The sequence below is a fragment of the Westerdykella ornata genome (assembly GCF_010094085.1).
Source record: "Westerdykella ornata strain CBS 379.55 unplaced genomic scaffold EI97scaffold_5, whole genome shotgun sequence".
Taxonomy (NCBI): Eukaryota; Fungi; Ascomycota; class Dothideomycetes; order Pleosporales; family Sporormiaceae; genus Westerdykella; species Westerdykella ornata.
The window spans coordinates 362,371-378,604 of NW_022986855.1; the positions used below are offsets into that span (position 1 = coordinate 362,371).

A 16,234-nucleotide genomic window follows, 5' to 3' on the forward strand; every position below is an offset into this window, starting at 1 on the left:
AGAATGGAGGTTGTGAAATGGGATTTTCTGTTCGAGCACTTATCTATCTACCCTAATCCGACTGAACGGCCTAATGCTACTGCTTCCAGGAAGCTCGGACTCGCCCAAGCTAGACATACTCGACATGTCTGCTTGCTTGCTCAACTGCTTCCACATAGACATATTCGACATCCACACGCGGCAATGCTCACCCCTCCAGACGCCTTCCTATAAATCCCGCAGAACTAGGATCTCTCCCAGCGCCCTCGACACCCCAAAATCTCCCCCAACCGCCCTCGGACTTACTCATCAAGCTGTACGTAATTCGCCGGGAACAACCCAGACTGGCCATTATACTGACCCAGCCACCAATCCTCATCCGGGAACTCCTGTGTTTCTGGTCAGCCACGATTCCACAACTCATCGTACCCACGTATTCAGATTAATACATACCACATGCGTAATCTTCGCTCCCTCGGGGAAACTCAACTCGTTGTCCTCCGCTGCATCATAATCATACAGCGCCGTAGCCGTCGGCCCCTCGCTCTGCCCAGCGGGTTGCGGCGGCGCCGCAGGCGGGGCCTCCTCCGCGGCAGAGGGATGCGTAGGCAAGGGCGGAGGAGCAGCCGCGCCACTATCCGCTTCAGCGCCACCCTCATCGTCTTCGACAAGCTCGACGTAGTTCGAAGGAAAGAGGCCCGTCTCCCCCTGCGAATTCTGGCCCATCCACCAGTCCTCGTCGACCATCTCGATGTTGGTCACGTACTCGCCTTCACGGAGCTCGATTTCGTTATCCTCGGCTTTCTCGTAGTCGTACTGGATCAAGGCGCGTTTCCCGGTGCCACTACCGGCTGCTGCGGAGGCACCGGCCACAGCGGCGGCGCCGAAGGTGGCGGCAGCTACCGCTGCACCAGCGCCACGGGCGGGATCCTGCGCTTGGACTTTGGGCTCGGGCTCGGGGGAGACGTCGCGGGCTTGTTGGGCGGCTTGATTGAGCGAACGGGCTGGCATAGGAGGAGCCTCCTCTTCATGTAGGGCTGGAGTAATCTCCTCGGGTTGTCTGCCGCGAGCGACAGGCATAGCGATGCGGACAGGGGAGCCGGCAGGCTCTGGCGACGGGCTGCGGCGTTCCGGCGAGGGGCTTCGGGGCTGGGGAGGCGGTGACGGCACATGTTGATGCTGGACTGGAGGAATTTCCTCTTCTTCTCGTTCCGCAGGACGTGCAAGTCCGGGTATGGGGACTCCGCGAGCTCCAGCGTTCGGCTTACTTGACAAATCCATAGGAGGTGGCGCAGGAGCGGAAGGCTCTTCGTGTCGAGGTTCCTCGCCCGTACGCTGGTCGCTCAGGTTGCTTGTAGCGGACTGACCTGTTCGTGTTGTCTGCACTGGCGCCCACGACTTACCCGTGTAACCGCTCTTCCAGCCACCTTCTCCGCTCTTCTGCACTGGCAACGAAGGCGAAACTCCACCTGTGTTGGAAGGAGAGATGACATTGCCTCCTTGAGCGCGCTTCTTCTCAGCCCAAATCTGCGCGGGAGTCTTCCCTCCTTCATCCGCAAACGTTTTGCTCGCGGTGCCAACAGGGGCGGCAGGCACGACAGGCTTAGCACCAAAAGCGACCGGCGTTGGAGCCTTCGTCCCGGTGAACGTACTGGCACCTCCAAACTTGTTTGCAACCTTGGGCTTCGGTAGGGTGGTGAGCCTCTCGGACTGTTTGAAGGCTGCTGCCCTCTCGGCTAGCGACTTGGGAGCTTCCCCTTCGTTGCCAGCAGCAGGGGGTGGAGAGGGTCGCTCAGGGGCGGCCTGAGCCTTGGCGCGGATAGCAGCAATATCAACTTTGCCAACGGGTTCGTATGCGCCCTTCACTACAGTAGGCCTGTCATCCTGTCCCTGTGCCTTGGCCTGGGCCCTCAGCGCCGCAATATCCACCTTCCCAACAGGCTGGTATCCGCCTTTGACAACATCAGGAGGGGTTTCCTGCCGCTCAGGGGCTTGGAAGCGCGAGGGTTCGGGTTTCTTCGAAGTAAGTTCCGCCATATTGACCTTGGTGGGTTGGTAGGCAGGTTGGACTCTTTCAAGCTGTGTGCGGGTGACAGGAGGTGCGTCCGCACCCCAGCCGTCATTGTCAACATCCCCGCTAGGCGCAGGTGCTCTGGACCTGGACCCCAGAGGATTAAACCCTGAACCTCCGCCTCCCACCTGTGTGGGCGTGAAAGCAGGCTTCTTCGCAGCGACGGGTGGTGGTCCACCGGACGAGGGAATGGTAGGACCGCCGGAGTACTTGGCACCCGAGGCATCTGCAACCTTTTGTATGATCCTCTCAGGAGTCAGATCCGCCTCGGATCGAGCAGTGATTTGAACATGATAACCCTGGACCATGTCAGGACAATGATTACAAATTTTAGAGCCGGTTTCCTACATGAAGAAGCTTTGTGACAACACCTAGGTGGCTGCCAAAGTAACCCTTAGTCCGCTCCGGAACACCCTCGCCGCACTGGCATAGTTATCAGCAAAGCCGTGTTATGCTTCTGCGGCATTCAAGGCTTACCCAGGCTATAAGAACACATTTCGGCAGTGTTGTATTTGGGTCCTTGACCTTGACGAAAGCGAATTGGATCCGACCGTCCGAGAATTCGTCTATTAGGTCTTCGAGTTCACCCTCTAAGCACAATCAGCGTGGTCAATTAATACTGCGGTCTACGAACGTACCGCCTGTAGTCTGAACTTTCAAGACACTCTCCTTTCCGCCATCATGTTGGAACGCGCTGACGAGCGGAGCCGCAACAGTGAACACAGCCCATTGGCCGTATGTTGGAGAGGACGCTTTGGGCCCAGAGGGAGCAGGAGCATTGACGATACTCTGGTAGCTTCTCGTTATGGTGGGACCGTTGGTAGAAGTATTCAAAGTCGCCATGTTGGGCTCGGCGATGTCAAGGAGCTTTCACCGTGGAGGGGTTCGATGTTTGGAGGGGTGTCTAATGAATGAGAGGGAGAGCGGCCAGGGAAAGCTGGAAGGCTCGCTTGACTTGGCAGCGGTGTTATGACTCGGCAACCGGTGCACTGAGAATGTTGGACGGTTGACGCGTAGTCGAATTGATGAGTTAGGTCTGCGTGTTCCTCTCGGAGGACGTTAGGTTCGGACGAGCTTCGCACAGCCGCATTTCATGCCAAGAACCTTCGTCATCGTAGCTGTGGCTGAGCGTGGCTAACGTCACGTGTAATTTACCTGCCCAGGTGGCTTCATCAGCCTTGCGTCCATCGTCCATACCCAGAATACCCAAAGCAGCCTATTCGTGATCTACGCTGATGTTTAACTGGATACAAGTTCAAATATGAACACGACACCACTGGGCAGCATGCGTTGGGTATTGGGAGTTTTGGACGGTGGATGGGCAGCGGCGGCAGCTCATTGGCCAGTAATGCTCGCCTCACTTCGGAGACTTGGGCCAGAGCTTCGATGTCACAGCTCTTTCCTCCTTCCCTTTCACTCACCTCTCACCTCTCACCCTCTAACAACCCGCCACCTGTATGCCAACCGCGGAGGAAGCTATAGCTCGACGAGTTCCTTCTTGAGACCCCTTTACTCACTAGAGACAGCTTTGCTGCCGTCCTCAGCTTTCCTCCGACGCTCGCGCTACCCATCTCTCGCCTGTAAGCTGGCACTTAGAGAATCGAGCTTGCTATACACCTGTTCATTTACATATGCGTCCTATCGGCCGAGTGCGTGGGGTGGGGCTCCCGGCGTGAGCTCCTCCGGGGTGGGGTGGATACATTATGGACGAACGCGAGACGAGTGTGTCGTCGTCTTCCGACTTCTACGGATCGGACCAGAAGTCAAATACACGGAGTAGCAATTCGCTTCAGCCACATCTACCTACCAAACGCAAGGCTGAGGAAGCCGAAGTGCTACCCGGAAAGAAGCAGAAGCTTGACTCTCCCCTCGCGTTTCCTACAACTGAACTGTTACCATGCGCTGGGCTTCCGCCGGCGGTATGGCAACACATCTTTCTTTTTTGTCCCCTCAAGACGCTGGGTCGATTGCTTCAAGTCAATCGATCTTTTCATTTCTATCTGACAGAGATCCGCGATGCTGCCTTCCTGAATTCAAATCCCAGCTCTCTTCGGCTTCTGAAGTCCGAATCGATTTGGGCGTCCGCACGCAATATGCACCCTACGAAGCCTCCGAAACCCCTTCCCGGCTTTACTGAGATTGACATGTGGCGTCTTGTTTGGTCTAAAACATGCCAGTTCTGTCAGAAACCCGCTTTCTTTACTCCAGGAGAGAAAATATGGCAAAGGGGCCCAGGGCCAACAGGGGTGCGCGTTATATGGCCTTTTGGTATCAGAGCTTGCGGCTCCTGTGTCACGTCGAGGTGTCAAACTGTAAGCCGTACGCCACTGACAGTCACGGATTTTGCTGACTCTGTAGGATGCAAGCCTCCTTTTCTCCAACGCATCTGCACTCCGTCCCGCTCTCCCCTTCGCACTTATTACGAGTGATGCCAATTATATACCCGCTTATACTCTCCAAGCTGCTACAACTCCTGCGCATGTGGAAATCTCGAAGTACTATTATAAGCCTCATGTGGTGGAGCTTACCGAGGAGCTCGAGCGAGCCCTGAGTTTGGGACCAGCTGCTGCTGAGGAATGGTACAAGGGCTTAGAAGTGAGAGGAAAAGACCGAATGAAATGTTACGAAAACTGGGAACGTTGGGAAGTGAAATATCAGTGGTGGGAGAAACATCAGGCCACAAAGACGACTCCTCCAACAACCTCTTTAGCTCCAAGGAACTCCCCTCGGCGACGTCTATCGCCTTCTCAGCCTCAAACATCGGCTATAATCCATGCTCCGGTTCCTGTCCGTAAGTACCACTCCGCTCACTCCCCACTGCAAGGAAAGTTTGCACATAGTGCTTGTAAAGATGTCTATTATGCAGCTCCTTCCCTGACCGCTGCAGTCACAAGTACTCCTCATCCTCCAACGAGCAAGGCGTACGCACTGTCGGTGACAAATACTCCACTACCAGCGCCTACGGTAGGAGCACACATTCCGCGTGGCGAGCGGAACCTCCACGACGCGATTGAGGCGAAGGCGAATCGCAAATTGGAGATTGAGCGCCGCGCCATGCTTCTTGATCCACCCATTCCGCCGACCATTTTGCGTCACATGGAATCTTTCAAAGCAGCCATACAGATTTCACAGCCCCTTAATGACTATGCTTGGAGCATGCTCTATCCTCGGTTGCTAGCACAACTCCCGGAAGCACAGCAAGCTGAATTAGAGCATTCCTCACGGCTCGCATCTGCCAATTCTAGAGTAGCAGACCGACGTCTACACGACCCCAGTGCAAAGGAACTCAAGGACGCGTTGGACCGTGAATGGGAGGAATTGCAGAGACCGGTTCGGGACAAACTTAACGCTCTTGCCGATGATATCATCAATCAAGACTGGGACCGCGGCAGAGCCGTCACGCTTGAGAACAGCCCAAATTTCGCAGCTGATCTCCTGGTAAACATCCGCCGAAGATATTATGCCGAAGTCGGTGAGGGTGCTATCCCATCGAACACGCAGAACTCTGACCCCTCAATCGTCCACGGAAGGAGAAGACTTGTCTTGGAGAATATGAAGTGGGTGTACGATCACAAACTGAAGCCTCTGACTGAACAGTTCCGCAAAGAGCTCTTTTTGTGCAACGGAAGCGGCTGCGAGGGAAATCCTCGCTTCTACGGGTTTGAAGGAGTTATACAGCATTTTGCAGCTAAGCACACTAACGCCTTCAGCAGAGGCAACATAGTTGTTGCATGGAGAGACGCAGAATGGCCAGAAGAGACCCCATTCCATCCGGATCCTATCTCAGTTAAAAATGCCCATCACCATGGCTCGTACCATCCCGGATATGGTCGTCCTGGAACGGTCACACCTCATAACATACAGTCAACCATCCCAAAGGCAAGCCCTTCTCCGTATATATATAGTAGCCAGTTCCCTGGGCCTTTCCCGCCGCCAAACCTTGCACCCCAAGCAGGCTCCGGTGATGATGATGCTCAACCGTACGCGGGATCCAAAGGGACATTCTTGCAGCCGCAGATTGGACCACCAGAGTATGCAGCCAGGGCGAGCATGCATGGCCAGATTGCATCCCCATCTTTGGGAAACCGTATTCCTGTGTCTTCCGCCAATCATCGGCCAACCTCTCATGCAGATGTAGCGAGGACTCATGACCCAGGATCTGAGAACAACCCCTCCGGGCGAGAGATTCGGTTTGAGGCGCACCGGAAACAAGTGAGTACTATCATCCAAGCGGCCCAGAAAGTGTGGAGACAGACTTCTGCCGTTCATGATATTCCCAACGGTCTTCGGCTTTATGTTCTCTTACATCATGTCATTTCAAGATCTCGTTTGGAGTTCCACCACGAACTCACTTGGGCTCAGTTTCGTGACGCGTTTTTGAGCCCTGAAATGCCAAGCGCCATAAAATATGCTTCTGGCCTTTTCTGCAAAGCTTGTGGGATTGCCTCCCCTCCTCGGACTGTTGCTCCTTCTACCAGGCTTCACGAACGAACATCTTATTCCTCGCTGGACCTTCTCCGTCATTTTGAATCCCAACATATGACCTCTCAAGACCAAGGGCATGGGAGCGGCCAAGTTATTCCCTTGGACTGGAAGGAGGATATGATAGAAATTCCTAGCGGTCGTTTTATATCGGACCTAATCCATAATCCAAGAATGGACGACGAAACATTACATCTTTTTGCTGCTGTATTTACCAGGCGGTTTCCAAGTCCCCTTCCAAGGACAGGCGGCAACCATGGAATATCATCTTATCTATTGGCCAACACCATTCGTAACACCTCGCCACTGCCTAGAGGTTTAGTTGCGTCACTGGAGCATTCTGGGCCATCTCCGTTAGATCCACATTTCACGGACTCTCCAGAACCGCCTAAACCCAGTCAAGATGAGTATGACCCCCACCGTCCAGCCTTAGTTGCACCAGCAAGGCCTTCCAACTCAGTGCGTATGCCAAAATCTAGGAGGCAGTCGCCAGTGGAATCTTTGGCTCGCCATGAAGGCGAATACGTTTATGTACGTGATCAGGCAAGTCATAATGATTCGGTAGTCGCTAATAACATACTTGACCAGCGGCCTTATGCTCCTATGGATGAGGTTTACAACTCCAACTATCAATCCACCACTCGAAACCAGATATCCCGGGACCACGATCCTGCAGCCAGAGAAGCACCCATGCGCTATGCCGTGTATACAGGGTATGAGGACAACCAAGACGTGCCCAACAGGACCGTCGCATATGCACGTCCACACGACTCGGACGGATCCGAAAGGTATCTGATGCACGCATATCAGGAGCACGACCATGGTAACCATGAAATATATACGGCAAGAGGGGCAATAGCTCGGCCAAGAAGCCATGTTTATCAACCATATGAAGCAGACCGGTTGCATGAAGCAACCGGACCAATGGAAACGCCAGTTACTGGAGCTACGGACCCCAACTTCCATCCCCAAGGATTGCAAAAAGCTGTTGGTCTTAACACTGATCCTGAGCATGAATTAGGGATCAGTCCAAAGCCGACTGACCGTCATGAAGGGCGATTCCATGAACTGGGTCATCGTAAGGCACTCTCGGCTGCCTCCAATGATTCAGATCGTGGAGAACGTGTCCCTGGTGTGCCGACTTCTAACCGGACAAGCGAACTCCAGAGTCGCAATGATAGGCATGGCTATGTCCCCGCTCGATATTATCGATATATGAAGGTTGTCCGTGACGATCCGTACGGTCGCGGTTCACACGGAGGGCGTTCTCAAAATAAACGATATGAGCGCTACGAAGAGCAACAACGTCGGTTTGAACAAGAAGAAATCCCATCTGGACATGACCGCACTGCAGACCGCCATCCTGAAAACCCTACGGTACGCAGAATGTATCCGGCAGAACCCTATACCGCCCCATTACGGCGTTTATCCCGTGAGCATCTCCCACACGATAACCGCACACCTCCGCCTCCACCTCCGCGGCATCCTTACACTCGCTCACCAGAACATCATGGCGGCCCTTCACCCGTCTACTATGACCAATACGGGCGCCCACTATACGAATATGAAATCGTACACGTAGCGGACGACTCAAGGCTAAGACGCCCCTTATACCCCCCCGAAAGCTACTATGTGGAGCACGATTCTGGCCGGCCGCAGCTCATTGCTTGGGATGTACCACCGCCGCGACACCAAAGTCGTGGGCATGAATACGTTTATTATGAAGACAGGGGACATTCGATACCAGCAGGTCATCCTGTCCCAGACCCTCATAGGAAGGCAGCAGTCTATGATCCGCCACCGCCAGAGATCAAGGTCGAGTGTGGGCCTGCTCTGGGACCTGAAGGCCCACCGTAGCATGGCGTTCGTGGCGGGGTTTATACGTTTCGTCGTGCAAGTCTTGTTTTGGGCAGGAGTTCTATACCATTCTCGATTCACTTTCCACTGTGCTAGGCGGTCGGTTTCTACCTGTCAGCAGATGTTAGTGCAAGTGCGCATAGTTAAGAGGCGTTTGTGAACCTGATGGGTAATGCCTAATGTACAATTTGGTAATCTAATCCCTTGTTCGTCCGAAGGACACGGGCCGTAGTCTATTGATGTTATTACTGCAAAGTACACTCACCGTCGTGTTGAGATTTTGGTGCGTCATCTAGATAGGCTGTTCTACTATCACATCATCTGTGCACCGAGTCTCCCTTTTCTGCCTGGACACTCTCAAGACCTGATCATGGCTATCGACCCAGGTACTGATAACGTATGCGAGCAGTTCAGTATGGGCATAATTGCATATCTATGGGAATTTTTCGTCTTTCTGAGTCCCTATGAACGGTATTTGCTGAATACGCCGATTCTGCTTAACCAGCCGCCCTTGCATTTCCATACTTACAAAGAACTCCCCTTCTATAGCCACAGTAACAGCACTGTGGATTGTCAAGACTGAGAAGCAAGGCCTATCCAGGCAATAGAAGAGCCTACTCTGGCTATCTCCTATCGTAACACCACGGGTATTTGCTACATTTCTCTCAATCTTCATCTCAGATGAACTTATCTTTTTGCCGGAGCTCCTCTTTTAACTTGAGGGCTTTGCGTCGCACCCCAACATCATCAGCAAATTTCACTACAATCCAAGAAAAGTCGGGCGCACTTTCTCGAACTCCGCAGTCCCGGTCCCAACATACGTATATATCTCCCACTCAGTCCTCTCTAACGCTTCTCCTTACATGTGTGTGTAGGTCTCGAAAGAGAATTTCTTGTACTGTACGCGTCTTATGTAGGATCTCTTTTCGCTAGGCCCCTCGTTTGAATTTTCAACAGTCCAGGTACAGTTTAGTGCCTACATAGTACGCAACGTAACTGCATATTTCCTGATTTCTTAGGTAGTCGCTCCAGGTATCTATGTGCCCCAGTAGAGAAAGACGCGGTCCAGAGCTCTCACGAAGTGACATATCGACGTCGCACATTTCGAGCTTGCTTCGATTTCGATTTTGGGTCTCTTGATGCAACACATATTTATGTAGCTCATCGTTGCTGCTGACGATATATCCTTGCCTTAAGGTCTATAATCCGCAACAGTCTTCGCCACTCTTGAAAACCGTTATTCCTCAAGTGCCTCGTCGGTGTCGGACTTACCCCCAACAGTGTACCCAAGCGATGATTTTGACTATTCCATGTGGCTACTAAAATAGCTTGCAAACTGCCCGCCAGCCCTCCAAATGGCGACGCCTCTGTGACTCCTCAAAGTCACACACTTCAATGTGACGAACAGGACCATGTAGCAACACCTCCCTCTGCAGAGCTTCCATCCAGTGACGCATTTGGTCCTGTTTCAGCTCAAACGGGGTGTCGCGAACCTGTAGTGTTTCCCAATGTACATCAAGTCCTACTGGGTACTTGTCAAACCAATACCCACGTGGGGAAATCTCATATATCCAAACTTCACGAGCGATTGAGACAGTGTGAAGATTGCGGCAGCTGCGGACGAGATCAGTGAAAGCGAGCGTAATGTTATCCAAGTCTTTCTGCTTTGGCCTTGCTGCGACAATGTGCCTTTCAAGACGGTCCCCATACTCCAACCACCCTTGGTGTTGCCGAGAACTGCCAGCTAGGCCGGGCAAGAAAACACTGATCTTGAGTTCCTTTAGTGCGGGGCAATACTTTGAAATAAATCGAATACTCTGAAGTTGTTTGGTGAGAATACGGCGGCTTCGGCGGATCCGGCTTCGAGACCTCGGGGAGTCGACGCCATCATCATGGCTTGGGAAGATCTTGTCTATGTTTTGATCGCAAACTCTTCCCGTGACATTCAACTTGGTGATGAACGCAAACGTAGAAGGGGTCATTACCATGCGCACGTTATTAATGCCCCGGCTATGTGTACTTAGTAACTGAAATGTATGCGAGGAGACACTCTGGCGTCATGGGGTTAGGGGATGTGGACGGGTCGCGGTCCTACGTTGCACATCTTCTGTTGCGGCATTCCCATAGGTGCTTAGAGCATCCCCCGGAGCCACAGTAGTGATCGTTGACATCACTCAGATGGTGATGAAACGACACTTCCGTGTTTCCAAGAAGCAATGCAAGCAGTTCGACTCTGATGGATTTGCACAAGTACAACAGTGCAGTTTCAACTGCATTGAAACTAAATGCCTAATTGTATTCAGCAGTATTCAAACTATTTTGGACCATGCCGAATGACCTAATGTACTCACATTTGTAGTCCCGTTGCCCAGAGTCCATTTCACCAAGCTTAGAAAGCTGCCCTCTGGGCTCAAAGACACGACGCCTACGAGCTGCGCCCGGCTCTCATAATTCGGCTTCGCTGTTTCCCGATTACAGTGGGGTTCCACTGAATTTGAAATGCTTGGGCCGGCGTTGTGTTGATGTTTGATGACTCCCGGTCAACCCACACCTTCGTTCCAATCGGATAGCCTAGATAGCTATAGATTTCTTGACGAAGTTCAGCAGGGAGACTTTCAAGTAACGATTTTCTGTTTGGTCGTGTGATCGGGATCGTGAAAACTGCCGGCTGGTTCTCCGCCCACTTCAGCAATGGGAAGGAGAGCCGAAGGTGGACATCCGCAAGGCTTCGATGTCCCAGGAATCGTCTTCGGGGTTATCATTTAATTTAGTCATTTGCTTCGTCGGAAACTACAAGGGGAGAAAAGGCGTTGGCCTTGGAATGCAATAAAGTCCTCCCACAGGTTGGGTTGCCACAAGGTGTAGAATGAATGGGAAAGTTGTGATATTGCGTCAACAACTGATCAGAATTGACTTGAGGTGATAAGATCGGTATTATATAAGCCTCCCGCGCCCACTGTACCACTTCCGCTCATTTGCGAGCATGGTGACTGGGTGCCCGGCACTTTCACAGTCCAACAGGATTCGGGCTATGCAGTGAAAGGCGTCCGAGCCAAAAGCGACTGTTGTGGGTTATTTCTACGAAAGCCAGAAGTTTGCAGATGCGCAATCAGGTGCTCCAACGTACACATGATGAATAAATGACCGTGTTTATGCTTGATGTGCTGTGTTGGCGAGTAGAGTTCGGGCAAGGGACTCACCCTTTACAACCCTTCCTACAGTTAGCCCACAGGTGCTGCTCGCGTCTCTCCTTAATCAGCTTGTAATCTTTCTCAACACTATGATAATAGTCGTCCAGTGAGGTGCTTTTCTGGAATAGGAGACTCAGTAACTCTGCTCGGCTCCCCTTGTCTATTTGCAACAAGGCCGTATTCGTCCTCAGCGAATCGTGCTGCTTCTGAACACGATCATTACTTCCAGATCCCGTTGTGATGACAGTCCAGCAGGCTTGTACTTACATGCTCGGGTCTCTTAGGCGCTTTCCACAGCCCCTGCTGTATCACATGTTCAAGGTCCTGAGTATGGCATTCAAAGCGAAGCCCTTCAAAGGGGATTAGAGTGGAATATTTCTGGCCATGACACTCCAGCCACAACTTCCCACCGACTGGATATCCAAGATGAATATAAATTTCGTGTCGAAGTTCTACAGGCAGACCCTCAAAGCTCGAGAGCTCGCGAGAACGGGACGTCATATGGGTGGAGGTTTGCTCCGCCGTGGGCATTCACTTAAGGGGAGGTGTTGTGAAAGCGGAAAGGCTGATGGCTTCGAAGTCCAACGGCTCCTCATAGTTGTCGAGTGGAGTCATGTTGTCGGTTCCAATGTTGTGATTTTCGGAAGTACCCATATGCGTGTTTTAAAGTGAGGGAAAAGCAGAATCAAAGGAATGGCCGGAGTTGCCACCGTAATGATGTCGTGTTAGTGATGGGAGGTGGAGAAATCATGGAATAAACTCTATATAATCATGAAACGGCGGGCGTATACGTCCACAGTTTGTATTGACGGCTTTATCGTCTACCTAGACGGATGATTTCACTACTTTCACATCGCACCCCTGGGGCACGTGAGTGTGCTTCGATTGCCAACGTGAGTGCATGTGAAATACTGCGCTCGGGGCACGATTGGCGGATTATGGCAATTTATTAACCGTCCTATAACATTAAAATAAAGTTTGCGGGTCCGTATCACCGGCAGTAAGCAATCTCTGCCGCAGTTTTGGATAAAGCTTTCCGTGCGTTGTCCAGGCCTGAGGTTTGTCTAAGCACGTCGCCAGGTGTGTGTGTGTCACCTGTGTAAAGCCCTGGAGAGTAAAATATCTCCCAGCTCGGCGAACATGACTCTTTTCAGGATAAACACATCTACAAAATAGTATAGGGGCACGATACTACTGTATTCCTATTGAAGAGCCGATTCAATGTCAATAATTCCACGTACCGGTCTGTACTTAACACCTGCAGGTGAAAAACGCTCTTCAAGTACACTCTTCAACGATCAGAAAGACGAGACGAGAATAAAGACGCGAATAAAGACGCGAACGAAGGCGCTCCACAAACACGGTCTCCACGCCTGCTTATGGCCGACCTTGCTGAACGGCGTGTAGTAATTTGACTGTCCTATCGAGGAACACAGCACTTGATATCGTTGCCACCGGGAAAATATCCACTAAGAAAATGTGTTAGCGCACCCACTTTAGGCACTCGAAAGGTAAACAGAACAAAGGATCAGGTACAAGGACAAGATAACATACCCCTTGAATTCGGAATTGGGGTAGCAACCTTTGTACACATTGCGACAACTCCAGACAGAATATGGGGCAGCACAACGGATTTTACGGCAGCACTGGTTCAAAGCATCGCCTATGAAGAGAATATTATTTAGCTTTATCGTCTTCGTGGCTCCAACAATAGCCACTCTCTCTGGGCCACTCACCGGGGCAGAAACCTGGGATGCTGACAAATTGACAGTTCGCCCAATCAGCCCGCCGACATGTACCAGGTCCCTGTTGCAGATGTTAGTAAAGAAACGTCCAGTTAAAGAGAGCAGGACGCGACATGCATTCAACCCAGGACGTCCGGTCACGGTGCATCCCTGCTGGTTTGTGAAGCTGTCACTCTCCTCGAAGCGGATGCCTTCTAGTCCGGCGGATGGCGAGAACGCAACTTCAGCAGAGCTCGCAGAGGGGTTAGCCAGCGAAACTGGCAGCAGGGTAAGGACAAGTGCGATCAAGATCTTCATGTTGAAGTAGGGTACCGACGGGATTGCCAATTGAAAGGCAGCTAAGATGTGTTTGTACGCTGAAGTAAAGACTTTGATGACGGAACCTATTTGTATCTTCCAGCGGCCCTTTATAGAGCTGCGGATGATTCTCAACATTCCTCGCTCCTGTGGAGTCGGCTGACTATTGGGCCTGGAGTCTTTTCACGAAATGTGTTAACATGTACTACCTGGTGCTCATGGGCTATATGTCCATGTGACTTCCTCTCCCATCAAGCCCGCAATTGTTCGACATGACTGTACCATATTTGGAATATATCTCTAGCGATGCTCCCATGACAGGATTGCATTACTCAACTTAGTTCGTTGAGTGACTTTGCCCAGGATATGAGCTGGCTGACGCGCAACCTTAAAGCGCAAGAGAGTTTGTTTGCACGACAATCACTAGATCTTGTCTTCCACCGAGATCGAAATCTCTGTGGTGGTGACATTTTTGATTTGTCAATTTGTTTCCAGAAAGCGCGTCAGACTCCACATTTGAATATCTTAAATAACATACTTGTATAATGGTACTCCTATGTGGTGACCCTCATCATGTGGTAAGAACTCGAAGCATAATAAAGGGAGACAAGACAGAATCACAGAATTGTGCCCTCATCCCTTATGCCCAAAGTCGTGTCACTATCTTTTTCGGACTGGATACTATCTGTAGCATTTAGAAGCTGCAAATTTCCAATTGAAGATATTAACCACACGATCTCAGCAGGGCGGAGCACTAGTTTCTTTTACTGCTGGTTTCAAGATTGACCACGTAGAAGCATCCCGCAGGCCGAGGCAGCGAGATCAAATGTTGTGGTTATTTGAATACGAAACGGAGAGAATCTATCTGAAAAGCTGGCTCAGAATATAGAACAAACTGGCTAAATGCAAACTCATACGTACTCATGGTTCGTCTCGTCTTAGGATTCCGTTTCTTTTTCCACTGACGCCGGATATGAACACCTCGATAGATCCCAATTGCTGCAACACGCGATTTCCACACGCTTTCCCCACCCTTCTGGATACCATCAATCCGTAGAGCGATCCGATTCACTCGAGAACAAACTCGATATTTTCCGTTTGAAGGGTTTAAGGGGCCTAGGTAATTTCCACTGCGCGGAATCATCCAAGAACGCGCTGTCAAGCGCCCACGTCGCCACGACCGTGAACAAAACCGCACCAATGGCAATGACCCAGTAAACCCAGAACTTGTTATTACCGGGCGCGTAGCTTTCTTGCATGCTGAATAGAGAGGATGTGTATGCAAGAGGAATGAAGAACAGTGCGAGCAGATTAAGCCGCTTGACGCGTTTTGCCTCCTCGAGATTCTGGCGGTTCCCGGCAATAGAAGCAAGGCCCGTCATGGCTTGCATAAGGTTATCGGCTCGCTGTTTGAGCGTTTTCAAGCGGTGATATATGTATTGGAAGTCAGTCTCACAATCTTTCCAGTCGGTACGAACTTGATTCTGATCAAGTCGATAACCCAGGCTGAGTAGAATATCTTCAACATCATCATGGTAGTTTCCGCAGCGGCGGCTGATGGTCTGAAGACTCTTCCATTGCCCTTGCTCCTCTAACCAGGCCGTGGTGAGACGCAGTTCGAGGGAAGGGAGCATCGCTTTGATGTAATCGATCAATTGCAGATAATGCGCTGCGACAATCTTCTTTACGAAGAATGAGGAGGTTTGAGGAAGACGCCATTCGTCTTGACCACTATCTTCTTCGTCTGTGAGGAGAGAAGAATGATTTGTGAGGTAGTGACACAAATCCTCTAACATCGAACAATGTTGATGCTTCGGCGCCGAGGCTGCTCGATCATGAGGAGGTGGGGGTACGAAATCAAGATAACCGCCCTGGAACGGGACATTGCTGATCCTCCCACGTTTAGGCTCTGGGCGAAGATCACGGAGTTGAGGGTCACACAGTATGACAACTGGAGGCGTGGTTAGCTCTGGAACCAAAGAGGCTCAGGATCCAATCTTACCATCCCATCCACCTCCTTCCGTCGTACGGCACCACCATGACACTTTGCGCCGCAAGATAGCCACCGTAGTATCGTTCTTCGTCCTAGCCGCAGTCATGCCAACATGGCGACCCGTCTCATTACAAAAGAAAGGCGCATTTGGAAGAGACGCTTGGAACTGACGCAGCTCACAATACTGGAGAAGGAACGTCTTTTCCGGATTGAGAGAACTTGGGGGAGGCAAAGCGTCGCTGGTCGGCGTAAAGTCATTTGACCAAGGGCAAGTGCGTTCTTGCCGCACAAAGAAGGAAGGGTCCATGAAGAAATGGTCACCCATGGCGGCGATATAGTCTCTCGCTAACCCTTCCATGATGTACACTCTTCTTTGAGCATGGGAATCTTTATTTTCTTCAAAATGTCTCCTCAGTTCAGTGACGCTTTTGAAATCGGTTCTACTAAATTCAGGCTGTTTCGTAGGTGGGGATTCCAATAAGACGACTTTGGCATTGCCATCTCGCATCTGTGACTCCTTGTTTGCGGGATCACGGGTCTTCAGACCAGGATTGGACCCGCACAATGCCTTGATATGATCCAGATATGGCCCTGCCGAACAGGTAAGCGACCGACGCAT

The 16,234-nt window shown here is 51.4% G+C and overlaps 4 protein-coding genes across 4 annotated transcripts; 1 reads left to right on the forward strand and 3 right to left on the reverse strand.

The window, feature by feature from the left end:
- Positions 1 to 5: 5 nt before the first annotated feature.
- Positions 6 to 3,080, reverse strand: EI97DRAFT_414550 (uncharacterized protein). Its single transcript, XM_033796830.1, has 5 exons — positions 2,689 to 3,080; positions 2,528 to 2,640; positions 2,399 to 2,473; positions 433 to 2,349; positions 6 to 368 (listed from the first exon to the last, which is right to left on the reverse strand). Exons 1-5 carry the CDS (start codon positions 2,891 to 2,893, stop codon positions 282 to 284), a joined length of 2,397 nt encoding a protein of 798 aa, XP_033655758.1. The 5' UTR covers positions 2,894 to 3,080; the 3' UTR covers positions 6 to 281.
- A 226-nt stretch (positions 3,081 to 3,306) lies between these two features.
- EI97DRAFT_431486 (uncharacterized protein) lies at positions 3,307 to 8,616 on the forward strand. The gene is made up of 4 exons (XM_033797948.1): positions 3,307 to 4,362; positions 4,409 to 4,841; positions 4,938 to 7,063; positions 7,121 to 8,616. Exons 1-4 carry the CDS (start codon positions 3,754 to 3,756, stop codon positions 8,387 to 8,389), a joined length of 4,437 nt encoding a protein of 1,478 aa, XP_033655759.1. The 5' UTR covers positions 3,307 to 3,753; the 3' UTR covers positions 8,390 to 8,616.
- Positions 8,617 to 12,820: 4,204 nt separating this feature from the next.
- On the reverse strand, positions 12,821 to 13,622 carry EI97DRAFT_499720 (uncharacterized protein; the record flags this gene model as incomplete). Its single annotated transcript, XM_033802622.1, has 3 exons — positions 12,821 to 13,049; positions 13,135 to 13,162; positions 13,317 to 13,622. 3 exons carry the CDS (start codon positions 13,620 to 13,622, stop codon positions 12,958 to 12,960), a joined length of 426 nt encoding a protein of 141 aa, XP_033655760.1. The 3' UTR covers positions 12,821 to 12,957.
- A 1,046-nt stretch (positions 13,623 to 14,668) lies between these two features.
- Positions 14,669 to 16,234, reverse strand: EI97DRAFT_448921 (uncharacterized protein; the record flags this gene model as incomplete). The annotated part of the gene is made up of 2 exons (XM_033800188.1): positions 14,669 to 15,573; positions 15,625 to 16,234. The coding sequence occupies 2 exons, from the start codon at positions 16,232 to 16,234 to the stop codon at positions 14,669 to 14,671; spliced, it is 1,515 nt and encodes a 504-aa protein (XP_033655761.1).